At 38.6% G+C, this 13,696-nt stretch overlaps 1 protein-coding gene across 1 annotated transcript in view; it reads left to right on the forward strand.

Moving 5' to 3' along the window:
• Positions 1–13,696, forward strand: part of FAT3 (FAT atypical cadherin 3) — a 394,792-nt gene that overhangs the window by 260,098 nt on the left and 120,998 nt on the right. The window contains exon 4 of the mRNA XM_059466196.1: positions 4,798–4,859. Coding sequence (XP_059322179.1) covers positions 4,798–4,859 — 62 coding nt within the window. The remainder of the gene's footprint in view (positions 1–4,797; positions 4,860–13,696) is intronic.

Here is a 13,696-nt window from a genome sequence, read left to right on the forward strand (position 1 = left end):
TGTTCTGGATGTGCAGAGAATAAGCATCAGAAGAAGCAAACCCAGAGCAGTGCTTCTGTCTGTGTAATACTGTTCAAACTCTCCAATGCTTCAAGATTTCCTCTTTCATAGCCTTTGCACTTAACAGCCCTATGTGAATTTTTCTTCTGTGGCTAACTCCACAGAAGAAATGTGGATTAATTAATTTGTTTACAACAAAAATACTTCAAATAATGCATATCTATGGAAAGAATGAACATCAGTAAACCTTAGAGCTAAATATTCCTCTGAAAATATGTGCGTTTTAGGGTAACTTTTAATATTCAGCTTTTGGGGTAGATGCAAAATGTCACACACATGCATATACATAGTCTAATATTTGACTGTACATACAGTATATATGTATGTATTTGGATAGCACTGCCTGGCTACTTCAGCAACACAGGCACAGAGAGGTTTTATTTCTATGAGCACCCTTCTGGGAAATGAGAGCCAACTGAATGTAGAGCATGGATTAAATCCTTCACTTTTATCGAATTCTAAAAAAAAAACTTTTAAAATTATAAAGCATTAGTCATACTGTGGAATTTGTAACTATTCCTGGTTTTATGTCATATTCAATGATACAGACACACGTGGGCATTCATCCACGCACGTGCCTGGCATTACTCCTATGACATCAAACCTACCCCAAACTACTGTTCGCTGATAAGTTACATTTCTTCATTTGCACTCTAGTAACTGCAGGCTTCACTAATTGCAAGTGCAGAGTATCTCAGGGCATGTTTGATCTTTCACTGAACTTTTCCCTTCTTTAGCACATCTCAGTGTGCTAAAAGCATTACCCCAAGCATCAGTGGTGAGTGTTCAAATGTCTCGATCACACATCTGAGCCCTTATAACTGGTGGTTTGTAAGATGATGCGTTGGCTGAAGATTGTATAGGCTGATGTGTTGGCTAAATTTTCAGAATTTCTTTGTTGCTCCTGTTCTTTCTTGTGTGTCACTAAAGCTGCATCTAAGCACTAAGGCAAGTCTGCTTTTTTACCCACCCTACATCTCTGGTTTCCCCATCCACATTTTAAAGTGATGAGATGAAGAACATTGCTGTTTCTTCTCCATCTACATGCTGAATTTACTTTTACAGGGACACTGTAAAGTGTCTTATCCAGTGAGGTTTTGGTAGAACGTTCCCCTGTCAGTGTCAGCTGGGACTTGTGACTGTGTCCTGCAGTGTTATGGGACATGTTGTGTTCACCTTCCAGCATTTCCAAACTCTGTAACAGGAACAGAAAATAATCATTATTTGTTAAGAGAGGAAAAATACTCCAACAGCAAAAGTGGAAGGTGTCATAGAAAAGCAAGTTGTGTAAGATCTCCAGGGTGTCATATAGCAAGTTGTCTCAAAGCTGAAATATTTGGTCAAACAATGTTTTGGAATTTCACAAAACAACTCATTTATGTGGTCTGAGGAACAAATGTGCCAGGATGAAGAGAGAGACATTTGAACTCACAAAATCAAAGAAAAGTATGAAATTCTGTGAGGAGAATGACATAGCCTTGTTTGTTGGTGGATGGTGTTACTGTAAATAACTTCTCTAGTGAATACAATTTTCCTCTTCCCTTTTGTGGATGTTCTTAAAGATCACAGATATAAATATCTCCTGCCCTTAGCAGGACCATGATGTTTCCCTGCATATTTGAGGAAAACTGTTTGAGAGGTGTGCAACAACTTCTGAAGCTTGTTAATGGTTTTGACTATTTTTTATAAATGTGTGCTGTATTTCCCAGCTGGCTTTGGAGGGTTGTCCATATGGTGGTGTGCATAAGGGCTACAGCACATATTGAAGATAAGAAAAAAAGGAAGGGTCATTTTTTTATCATTGTCCCCTTGTGACATTAGGCAGGGAGCACAGCCTAACATAATTTCCTGAGGTTTATTTTTCTCTGAGTTATTTTCTTTAGATAATACCTTTAATAACAGAGTATGACAATTTAGTGCAGTTAGATAAGAGTAACACTGGGATATTGTCTCTTGTGCAAAGGCAAGTTTTTCTCAGTTGCCCCAGTGTCTGAAAAATAAAGTTCTACATCCTGCTAAATATTGCTATTATTATGTATCTGTGGCATGAACTAGTGAACACAAGAGGGTGGAACACAGTAAGGTTTTCATAAAACCCAGGAAATTAATTTCTTTGAGACTGGACTGGTAAAGCTGTGGGTAGTCTTAGACATAACTGGCATATTTATTTTTTCAGTTTTGATGATTACTCTTCATAATTTCTTGAAATACAGTTTTGTAGCGTGAAAGAACCAGATTCATATCCATACCGAGACATTACAATAATTCAATAAATATTAACATCAAGTAATTGTGACCTGATCTTATGTGTAGTTATATTTCGAGCAGTAGTGTGTGACAGTGTGACCTGTCCCTGACACCAGGAATGTGTGTGACAGTGAGCATCCCGGACACTGCAGTGAGGCCATCGTGGGTGCCAGGTGGGACAGAGAACAGGAGCGGAAACTAAAGCCTCGTACCTGCACACACATAGGAACAGTAATTAAATAATTTCTACGCATTAATTTAGCAGCCTGGTGAAACTTCCCAGAATAGGTGTTGTATGCTGCCTTTAAAGCAAAAACAAGCAGTTGTGATGGCTCACAATCAACATGCTTCACAATCAGGTCTGCAGAACTGAGGGTGATGGTCTGCTACCTGCCCCCTTTAGGATCAGCTGTTAAATCTGAGTGATAAATCCTCTGAGGTCTGCTACATTTAAAATACTGGCAGTTCTGTTCTACAGACTTGCTATGTGTTCATATATCTCTTTTGGAAGAAAATTCAGGTCTGAAAACACTCTGACAATTATTGCAGTCAAAAAGGCTCTGCATTAAACACAGATACCTCTTTTGTGATAGCAGTAGTTTTGTGAGAAGCAGCAGTAGTAGTAGTTTTAGTTTTACCACTATAAGACAAGTACTAAGAGTTCATGATGTTCAGTTTCAAGTGTCAGCTCTTGCTCTTCAAAAGGAATGTGAATTTCTCTGCCTGAAGAAGATGGTGAGGACAGGGCTCTTCTATTATTTACAGCTAAAGATCTCTTTTTTAAGAATAAAGTAAGGTAGAGTTCACAATGGCAGATTAGGAATGAAGGAAGTGGAAGATAATATAAAAATTATCATATTCTGTACTATGATTGGGTTATGCTTGGTAAATATCCATAGTGGCCATGCATGTGATGAATAGGGATATTTCAGAGTTTAAATCTTTATATTTATTGGGGTTGAACTTCTTTCATAATTAGGAATTACTTGCCTGTGTCTTTGAGGTCTTTTTAGACATGGGGGGATCTTGTGTGAATGACACCAATTTATCATCTGTGCTGTCATTTCTGTTTAAACTGATGCAGTGAGTAGATAGATGTCTCCCATATGGTGTAACAGTTTTGAATACTTACAACTGCTTGATGCAGGCAATACCAGTTTTGTGTTTTCAGCTTTTTGCCAGCACCAGCTTCTTCCACATAATTATAATGATCCACTCTTAATTTCTGTGACCTCCCCTTGGGTGTCACTTCTGTGGTCTGATGTATCTTGTAACAAGTCTGAAATCCTGGAGGCAGAGTGCACTTCCCTTTGTTCATTTCATCCCATTACTTCCAAGTAATATTTCTCCCCTTCTCACCAAAATAGGTAAATGGATTTCTCCAAGGAGAAGGTAATAGCATATGAGGAGCTGTAGCTCTAGAAGACTTCTGGGACTAGAAGTCTTATGCAGATGTTGCTGATGGGGTGTTTTAAGGATTCATTGTTGTCATGGATTTGTGTTTAGATGCTTGGCTGGTCTGATTAATTCAATAAGTAGAATAGTTCATCCAGGAATAATTTATTTTCTTGTTTCCCTTGGTAATCTTTAAGATGACAAATTCTTGAGAACAAGTCAGCCCAATGCAGTTGTCTCCAAAATCAGCTTTATGTCTAGGAAAAGTTGGTCTATCAAACAACAAGAACATAATGCATTTTCCCATCCAAAGAAATTTTTTGTACAAGGGAAAACCCAAATCTGCCCTTTAAATCTTTAGTAAGAACAAAATAAAAAACTAAGCTATGTTCCTAGAAGGTATGCATCCCTTTTCTTAAGGGAATTTGGAAGTGTTTCCTTTTCTTTCCATGGTATAAATCTCACAACAGTTTAATCATTCATGGAAGTACATTGCCTTAAAAAAGATATCTTGATCATCCTCATGTAAAAAGGTACTTTATTTTAAAGACTCAGTTTGAGCATGGAACAGATTGATAAAATTGTAGAACAAAACTTTCAATACATTAGAATTATTATATATGGAAACCATTATTACAGAAATAACCTTCTTTGTCAAGTTTTCTTGGTGTGGAAGTAATCAGCATCCTATCCCATTAATTGTTTGAGAACTCTGAAATCTTTAATGAGATTTTTTACAGAAGAATTTCAGTCATATGCAAATGATTCATTGAAACTCTTAATCATAAGACAAATAGTGATTCATTAGTGAATTTTTTACATTCACTGTAATAAATGTAGCATGTTAACTGTAGACGGTTTCTCAGTTATTTTTCTCACAGCATTTTTTTTAAAAGATTCATTGCTGGTCAGAAAGTGATAATGGTTTTGCTGAGAAATAAAATGCTTGACAGCTGTCAAGAGATCTGTGTCTGATATAGCTTCAAATAGATTTTTTCCCCTTTGACTGTTTTAAAAATTAATTTGTATTCAGGTTGATAAAAATATATATTTTTCAATGATATTGACAATCAAATATCATCGTTTTTTTCACAGGTCTGATTACCACAACATCTAGAAAATTGGATCGGGAACAGCAAGCAGAACATTTTTTAGAGGTAAGTTTAAGTGGAAAATATATGTTAAGAGGTTAGCTGATTTTTGTAGTTTAAAATCACTTCTTACTGTTCCAGAAGAGTGTATTTTCCTTTCTCCTCATTTATAACAGAATCACACAAAGCTGGGAATTGCCTGATTATACAGAAGAAATAAAATATTTTGCACTTTGCAAGCACAGGAAAAAAAATTGAAAAAACTTGAACACTTGTTTTCCACCTCTAATCTACTTCAGTTAAGTCCTTTACTGTAGCTCTTAAAATTTTTTTGTGGCAGAAATTTAGAATATCCAGAGCAAAATATTTTTAAAGAATATGTAGAGTGACCCTAAGCCTGCCAAGACTTTTAGTCTCCCAGGTTAAACTGGTTTAAATTTTGCATCTTGGATCTAGTGTGCAACCTGATAATTTGGATGAAAGCAGACTTTGGACTTTTTGACATTCACTGCATTATCAGAAATTTTTTTTTAAGCTTTCACTTATTAGGACTGTTAACAATAATTTTCAGGTTAAAAATTGCCTTCTAAAAACGAGTATCTAAACCACTCCCTTCGTCCTTGTGATGAATGTTTCTCTTTATAAGGAGCTCACATGTGTTGGATATGAAGTGATATACTTGTAAAACTACTGGTTTTGCCACATGTGTTTTCTTTCACGCTGCTGTACACCATGCTGTGGGGATTTTTCCTTTGGGTAAAAGTTCCTTGACTCTGTTCTTTTGTCTGTTTGTGAAGTAAGGAATTCTTGATTCCTGTTGGTACAAGTAAAAAGAGCCATATTGTCCCACATAATCAATCACCCTTACTAGGAAATGCTCTTCAAATCCATACAAGCTAAAAAACAAACATCTGGACACAACAGTTCCCAGTACAATCACTTTGACAGCAAAATGTAGTAAAATATATATTAGCATACTCATTAGGTTTTTTATTTGCTACAAATCCCAAATTGTTTTGGTTAGTGCAGAACACAGGAGAGAAGGGTTGATTATTACTATACAAGTTTGGGTTGGGTTTTTTTCCTTGATAATTCACTGTCAATTTTTACACATTCCATGTCATAAATAAAAGGAGGGAAATACAAGGATTTTTTCCCTTTTTAGGATTTAAGTTGTAAAGTTAGTAATGCAATCATGTATTCCAATAACTTCAAGTTTTCCAGTTTACACTGTCAGAGAAAATCACAAATGAAATGAAAGGGGAATTGATTTGAAGTGTGTCTGTTGATGAGAATCTTGGGTTTGTAAGTCTGCTTTGCTCTGCAGAGAAGGACCAGGTAATCCTGGTGGACAAGATAGCACAAAATGAAACACAGGAGGTTCCATCTGAATATCAGGAAAAAACTTCTTTCCTGTGAGGGTGACAAAGCACTAGAACAGGTTGCGCAGGGAGGTTGTAGAGTCTCTCCCTCTAGAGATACTGAAAACCTGCCTGGATGTGTTCCTGCCCAGACAGCTGTAGATGAACCTGCTTTAGCAGGGCTTGGACTGGACGAGCTCCACAGGTCCCTTCCAACATCAGTGATTCTGTGATTCTGTGATTTATGTGTTTGCCTCAGCGATCTCAGCGAAACATGCCACATACACATTTTCCAAGGGATTCCCATACAGATGGGGAGTGCTACTATTAATAGTAAAAAGAAAACAAATTAGTTACTTATAGGAATTCAGCTTTAGTCATCAATACAAGTTAATCTGTTCTTTCCCCTGAATTGCATCTTGCTTGAAAAATAACATTCTGCACGATTTTTGGGGCTGAAGATGCAGTAGAGAGAACTTTGTGTCTGACACTGCTCCAAGGCTTGTGAATGGGGAGTGAGGTGGAGAGCAGGCTACGGAGAGGAGAAACACAGGAGCAGAGCGTCCTGCAGAAGTGCAGATATGACCACATTGTAAAGCCCACCTGGAAACGGTGAGTGGGAAAGGGAATTGGACACTGTGGAGCCCCAGCCCCGGCGGTCAGTTGGCCCTTTGAGCTGGTGCTGAATCGCTGCCCATCGCTGCCTCCTGGGAGGCGCGTTCGGCTGCACATCCGCGCCTAGGCTGGGATCCAGAGCCGGGCTGGCCAGGCTGTGCCTGTTCTTGTGGCAAACTGAGAAGCGTTTTCTGAAATGCCTGTCTGTCTGTGTGTAATTAACCCCCTGGGGAGGCCGGAATTGCCAAGACAGCCGTGGTTTCCCAGTACTGCAGGGCTTCCCTTCCGGCTTCATTTCATACCCTTCTTCCAGGAGTCGGTCTGGTGTAAAGGAGCGCAAACTTGGCTCCCTTTGAAAAGCTCTGATTAGTTCTTGACCTAGCAACCCTTGCTCCCCTTTGCCCAGTGTCTGTGTGACCACTGAGAGACCTTTCCTAGATACAACTTTTAATTATTTTTAATAAGCCTGTCTTTGACAGAGACGCTATACCCTGTAAGTACCTGCCAGCATTTACTTAGCAAATTTCATTGTTAACAGTATTTCCACCTCTTTCAGAGAAGCTGTTAGGAAAATGAAGTGATACAGGGGAGCAGATGTTAGTTACTGTGGTTGTGTGCAGTGCCACTGCTTGTGTCCAGACCACCACTTGTGATGGCATAGAGTTGTTTTTCTGGAGTTGTCTGTCCCTGTCTGTACCAGAGGAAACATGAATTATCAGCAAGGACTGGATGTGTATTTTTAAGGCTTCCATGTTTAGGAAAGGTGACTTTCCTTCTAAGTTGCATGAGAATTCTGTTGCAAAGTAAGTACTGAGGCTGAGGTCAGATGAGCATTTCTTCTTCATTCCTCCTTTAATTGTCTTTAGATGTCTGGACCTGTGTCCACATGGATTTTTTTAATGGTAACTCAGGCTGCTGTCACAGGACTTAAACTTACCAAGAGTATGTTCCAGTCTGAGTGCAGAAACGTGTCTAGACCCTGAGCCAAAAGATGCACAAAGAAGTCAGAATTTGACTCCCCTTTAAAATCATTGGGATTTTCTGTTTGCTCTGGTGATATTTTTTGGGTATTGTTTGTTTGTTTTGTCATTTTGGAGCGAAGGGGTAGAAAAAGAATTGCTTCTCCCAGGTTTTTCATTGATTGTGATGATGTTTTTACCTCCCAAGTTGAGGGCTTAATTTTTTTCTGACACATTTAGAATGCCTTGCAAAGCTGCAACTTGTATTCAGTGCTTGTTATCAGGTAGAATTTTACTGCTAAGGTTTAAATTGGATGTCACTGGATTTTATACAGGATGGTCTCTTGCTTTAGTGAATTCTTATTAATGGACTGGTTCTGCCTGAAATGGGAGGAAAATGACCACTTGATTACATTACTTTCTCACATGAAGCAAGACAAAAGCATTTGTTCTATTTCACAGACTTTCTCAAATATTTTGTCATTAGGATGAAGTATTTAAATAACAGTCTGAAGGAGGAAAGGTAATCCTGAGAGCTACCTGCTTGCTTTGCAAGTGAATGAGAATAGTGATGTATTTTCAAGTGAGGTGCAAGTTTCAGGTGGTTTGGCTTTATTCTCCTTCAATAATTGAATACATCATCCTCTTCTTTCCTTCTTTTACTCCTCCTTCTTCAGCATATATGTTGTCTTCTAATAATTTCTATGTTAATACTTCACATTCTCTTCTCATATTATGCTCATTTACTAAAAAGAAGAAGCTAGAAGTGGAGAATGTTAGTGGAGTTTGAGCTATGGAAAAAAAAAACCTTCACAAAAATAGTCTGTCAGTTTTTTTCTGCCCTCAGTTTTTGCAGATGCCTCCTAATGCTGGTTGACAGTTCTACAAACTCTAGTGATTTTGCTGTGTGATTTTATTGAAGCAGCTGCAGGAGTGGTGGAGGTCCTATAATAAGCATAAAAACTAAAGCATTTCATGCAGGATCTGCATCCTTGTGTGGTGTCAGCTGATTCTGAGATTTCCAGAACATGAATAGTTCCTGGTCTGCTTTCCAGTGTACATGGGCAGCTTGGTGGGAGAGGATTGTTGAATTCAGGCTACAATTCATTAACTTGCACATTCAGCCCCGAAAATGGATCTGAGCACATTTTCTCGCCCTGAGCAGTTTCTAAACACTCTGTTACAGAGCCTTTGTTACTCATGCTTGCAACAAAGCCTCTGCAAAATGCACCCACCACTGAGCAGTTCAGCTTGTTGGGAATTGCTGTGTCAAGACCTATGTTTAGCAAAAGAATGAGCCAGAGGAGTTACAGGCTTCAGTGTGCAATTCTAGCAACAGTCTTTGAAACTTCATGATTGAAGGGGTGAATTGACTGTAGTGAGAGATGACCTCTCCATCCTCTTGATAATGGTATATAATAGTTGGTGGTTTTAAAGTGCTGAGGCTGTTTAGTCTCTCCCTGATGAGCCCATGCAGTGTGGGCTCTTCAGACATTTAGCCAATTTTGAAAATTATATCCATAGTATCTGTCGGTCCAAAACACTAAAATAGCTATTTAAATTTACCACTGCAGATTCATTCACAAAATATATTTTAACATTTGTCACAGTAAAAAACCTGTCTATTCAAAGTGTCTCTAAAGAATAAAAGTAGCTGTTAATAAGCATGGTCAGAACTTTAAATCTCTTCAGAAGTGACAAAGCAACTGAAGGCAATAGGTTTAAAAATAGTGTTACAGCAGCCTTAGCCTTTCAAGGTCCAAGTCATGTACCCTAATTGAAGAGGAGGAGAAGTGGGAGCAGAGTACTGGCTTACTGCAGCTAATTTTTAGCCCTCTTAGTGCTATCAGAATGGTAAGAGTGCCTCTCAAGTGCCCTGCTTTTGTCACAAATCAGTATACACAGGCTTCATCAATCTTCCTGCTGCGAAGCTCCAGCACAGCACTGGGGAGGATGGCAGTAACAGTGCAAGGGGTCGTAATGGAGACAAATTGCTAAATCTGATGTGAGTGTCAAAATACATGGGCTGAGCGAAACACATTGGTTTCTATTTACTGTAGGTACACTAAGGGTACAATAAACTGTGTTACATGGCATGTATTTATATGCAGTAATTAGAGGGAAACATGATAATCTGCTGTAATTGAAGCCTTCTAAAAAGAATTCAAATTTCCACTCATTTAATGGCGAGCTGTAAATGTGAGGGGAATGTTGATAGAGGGATTATAATTTTATTCCACTTGGAATTTGGTACAGCATATCACTGTGGAAGTTGCTGCCATGAAGTTTATGGCCACAGTTTGCAGGGGAAGAGGAGTTTAAAAACTTGCAAAGTGGCATTTAAAAATAGCACTACCTCTCAGTTCTTCCCACAAACACCACACTGGTGGCTCAGCATTGGACCAGCCTGTGTTCTCCACCAGCCTTCTCTTTTCCTGCAGCATCTCCCACACAAGAAATTGACAAATTTAACTTTGTTTTGTTGTTGAGCCTGCTCACTTGGGCTGTAGCCTTTGCTAGTGGTGATGCCTGAAGTCAGTGGTCCTTTGTGAGAAGCTGCAACATTTTCTGAAGAATATGGGCAGCTGTGTGGCAATATGCTCATGTATATTTTTACAGGAGAATTACAAAAGCTGGAGTTCATTGGGTTTATGTAGCTGAATAGTGCTCTACAGCACATTGATTGCTTAAATCCTGGATTACAAGTCTGTGTAAGCATTTGTTTCATGGTTCTTTAGCATTGCCCACATTTGGCAGAGAAAGCTGCATTTTTTCTCAGTGACATGCTGGTGATGGTGTAAAAATGAGGCAGTGTGTCTGATTGAACATTTTGTCTGAGGTTTAAATGGGTCCAAAGGCACATGCCTTTCCCTTTTTAACACTGAAGCTTATCAGAAAATGCAGAGGAAGTTTAAAATATAGGTAAACAGCCTCTTTTTCCAGCTTGAGTTCAAAAAGTATTACTGGCTGTGCTTTCTGGAAATAAGAAAACTATTTTAACTATTTCTGAAACACCTGAAAGTATTTCTAGTTGGACAGTTTGTTTGTAGAGGCAGCCTTCTAAAAGGACAATGGAAGATGTATCAATGTCATCTTCAAATAGTGACACTGAACTTTAATGTCAACTTCAAAGTTAAGGGGAAAAAACAAAAGGAAAAAAAAGGAAAGGAAGCAAAAAAGAAGAGAAAGAGGGTGGGGAGGAAAGAAAGGGAAGAAAACAAACAGTTCTAAAGAAAATCAAAAACATGTTTATCTCATATTACCTCTCCAGAGGGGAAATCCACCTGGCCAGCGTGGTGTTGGATCTAGCAGGGACACGAGCTCTGGGCTTAGGGGCACAGACTGAGCTCACTGACCCCGTGGTGATGCAGGTTTCCTTCCTGTCCCCCGTGTTCTTCTGCTGCTCTCTTCAGAAACAGCCGGCAACTTTCCAAGGGCAGGGGGTGCTGGAGGTTAAACCTGTCCTTCAGAGGCAGATTTACATATGACATTGCACACTGCCTCTCATGTGTATTGGGGCAGAAAGTCTTACACAGCAAAATGAGGGAAGAGTCCTGGTGTGATCCATCTGTCTGCAGTGACAAGAGGTCTCCTCAGCTAGATTGTTGTCTCTGACTTTCGTGATCTGGTAAGATGAATAACTATCAAGTGCATCACTGAAAATATTACTAATTCCATTGGTAAGTGAGTGGTCTCTGTGCAAGAGATATGAAGAGGAATTTTAAACAGCAAAAGAATTAAGGTATCGTGTTTTTACAGATGGGTCTCTTTTATTATTACAAATTTCAATAGCTCCCAAATGTCCTATTATTTTAGATAATGTCTTGAGAAGTAACACAAGTAACAGAGCCTAAGCATTGGGAAAACTGAATTTAATAACACTTTTCTTCATGCACATGGAATCTTAATTATGTTTTCTTATTAAATAAGAAAAAATACCTCCTTATAAATTTGTAATAATGGTGCAAATTAGACTTGGATTGAAAAAAAAAATAATTATGTGTTTAAAGTCCTTGGTATTCCATCTTAAATTCAGGTAGCCAGTGGAAAATATGCCCACAACTCTGATGACACAATATATGTACCAAAGGGAAAGGGCAAGAATGGGTCTGTGTATATCAAATAGTGATATAGCAGTGACCCTCAGCTCATTTTACTTACTCAGTGAAATACCAATAGCCTTGAGTGACTGGGTGTGCAAAGAATGTCTATGACATTTCCATAAAATGTGTTGACTTCTAAGTCAACCCTGAGGATGCTCTGTTTACTTTTTCACCTTATGCTAATAGCTGATTTCAATCTTAATTTTTAAGATAATAATAATAATAATAATCTCATTCTTTTACTTTCTCATTATTAGTTTGGTTCTTTTAAAATTGTTTTGCACATGCTAATGCCAGGATGGTGTCAAGGACAGATACACTGCTGACAGCTCCATGAGTGCATCATTTATATCAGAGTACCTGACTCTGGCCTCTCTTGGAGAGTGTTTAAGCCATCCAGCTAATCTGACACTGTGTGGAAGTTCTTACATGGCAGGATTTTAGTCCAGCAATAAAAATCTCACGTTTGTTTGGTAATCTATTTTATTGATACCAAATACCAATAATAATGAAGAAAAGCATTCATCTTTTCTATCTTTAATGAGCTTCCTAAGTAAAAAATCTTCATAACTTAATATGCAAAACTGTGGGGTTTTGTTGTGAATGCTTGATGATTACAGGAATGAACCAGAGCTTACAGACCTTCTATAGGTCTAGTGTAAGCTTGTGTTAATTTATTTGGTATTAAAATAAGAAAGCATAGCTCATATTTTATTTATTCCCTCCTCAGCTCATAGAAAAGATTTGATTTTCCCAGTTCATTGACATATGATGAGAGATGTACCATCTACAGTGGAATACTGCCCCAAATACATTTTTTACTAAATCATGTTTCATTGGACAGGGAGTCTGCTAGAAATGGGCAGGGAGCAATTGGTATTATCATCCAGGATAAAAAACTAATTAATTACCTATTTAGATGAAAATCTAGCCCAATATCAAGATAGAGATAATTTTGCAGGTACTCATTCAAGTTCATGTTTTGAAGATCTTGGCAAGATCAGAGTCACCCACGGCTGAGGCTTTGGTTCATACACTGCTGTCTGCCATGGTGGTTGTGTCTCATTAGAAAAATCACATTTCTGATTGCCTGCAGTTTTGCTTTAGTCAGGGAATGATTTGCATATATCTGACATTTGCAGAGGGAGGGAGGTTGTTTTACAGATTTCATGAATCACTGACCTGAACTGTTGGGTCATGAAATGAATCTCCTCAAAGCGCAGCTCTGTTGGCTTTTTCATGCTGGGCATCAAAATGCCTCTTTTAGGATTTTCCTTGTAGACCCACAGCATTCTAGCAGCAGGTCTTGGCTCTAAGCACCTCAGCATGGAAGGAGATATTCAGCTGATAGACTTTGCATGCTATCTTATCAGGCGTTTTGCAAAACTTTTAAAGGCATAGCAGAAAAGATACAATTGTGCCAGGAAGGAAATCCAGCCTACAGTCAGTCACCCTGCAAGGTTCTGAGCATCTCCTGGGAGCCTAGGGGTGTATCAACACTTCCTTGACCCTCTGGACCTAATTAAAATCTCACTGGACTCAGCATCATGGTGTAGTGCAAGAAAGTTACCTTATGATTAACTAGCATAGTATTAAGATGTGTGTGATGTCACTGTGGAGAGGGGAAAGTATTATTCTGGGGGCTAGTTCAATTTTTTTGCTTATCCTGCGTGGTGTGCTTAGTCTGGCTTCAGTAGCAATGATTTTCTTAAACTTATCCCTAATAATCCGAGGATAAAAGAATTAGACATTGGTGCCCATGGCTGCATTTCCTCAGGTGTGTTGGAAATGGATGAGTGAACACATGAGAGAAATGCAATTTAAAATATACTCAATACCTCTCTGTTATCTTTGCAGAACTACGA

Source organism: Ammospiza nelsoni, chromosome 2 (assembly GCF_027579445.1).
Source record: "Ammospiza nelsoni isolate bAmmNel1 chromosome 2, bAmmNel1.pri, whole genome shotgun sequence".
NCBI lineage: Eukaryota > Metazoa > Chordata > Aves > Passeriformes > Passerellidae > Ammospiza > Ammospiza nelsoni.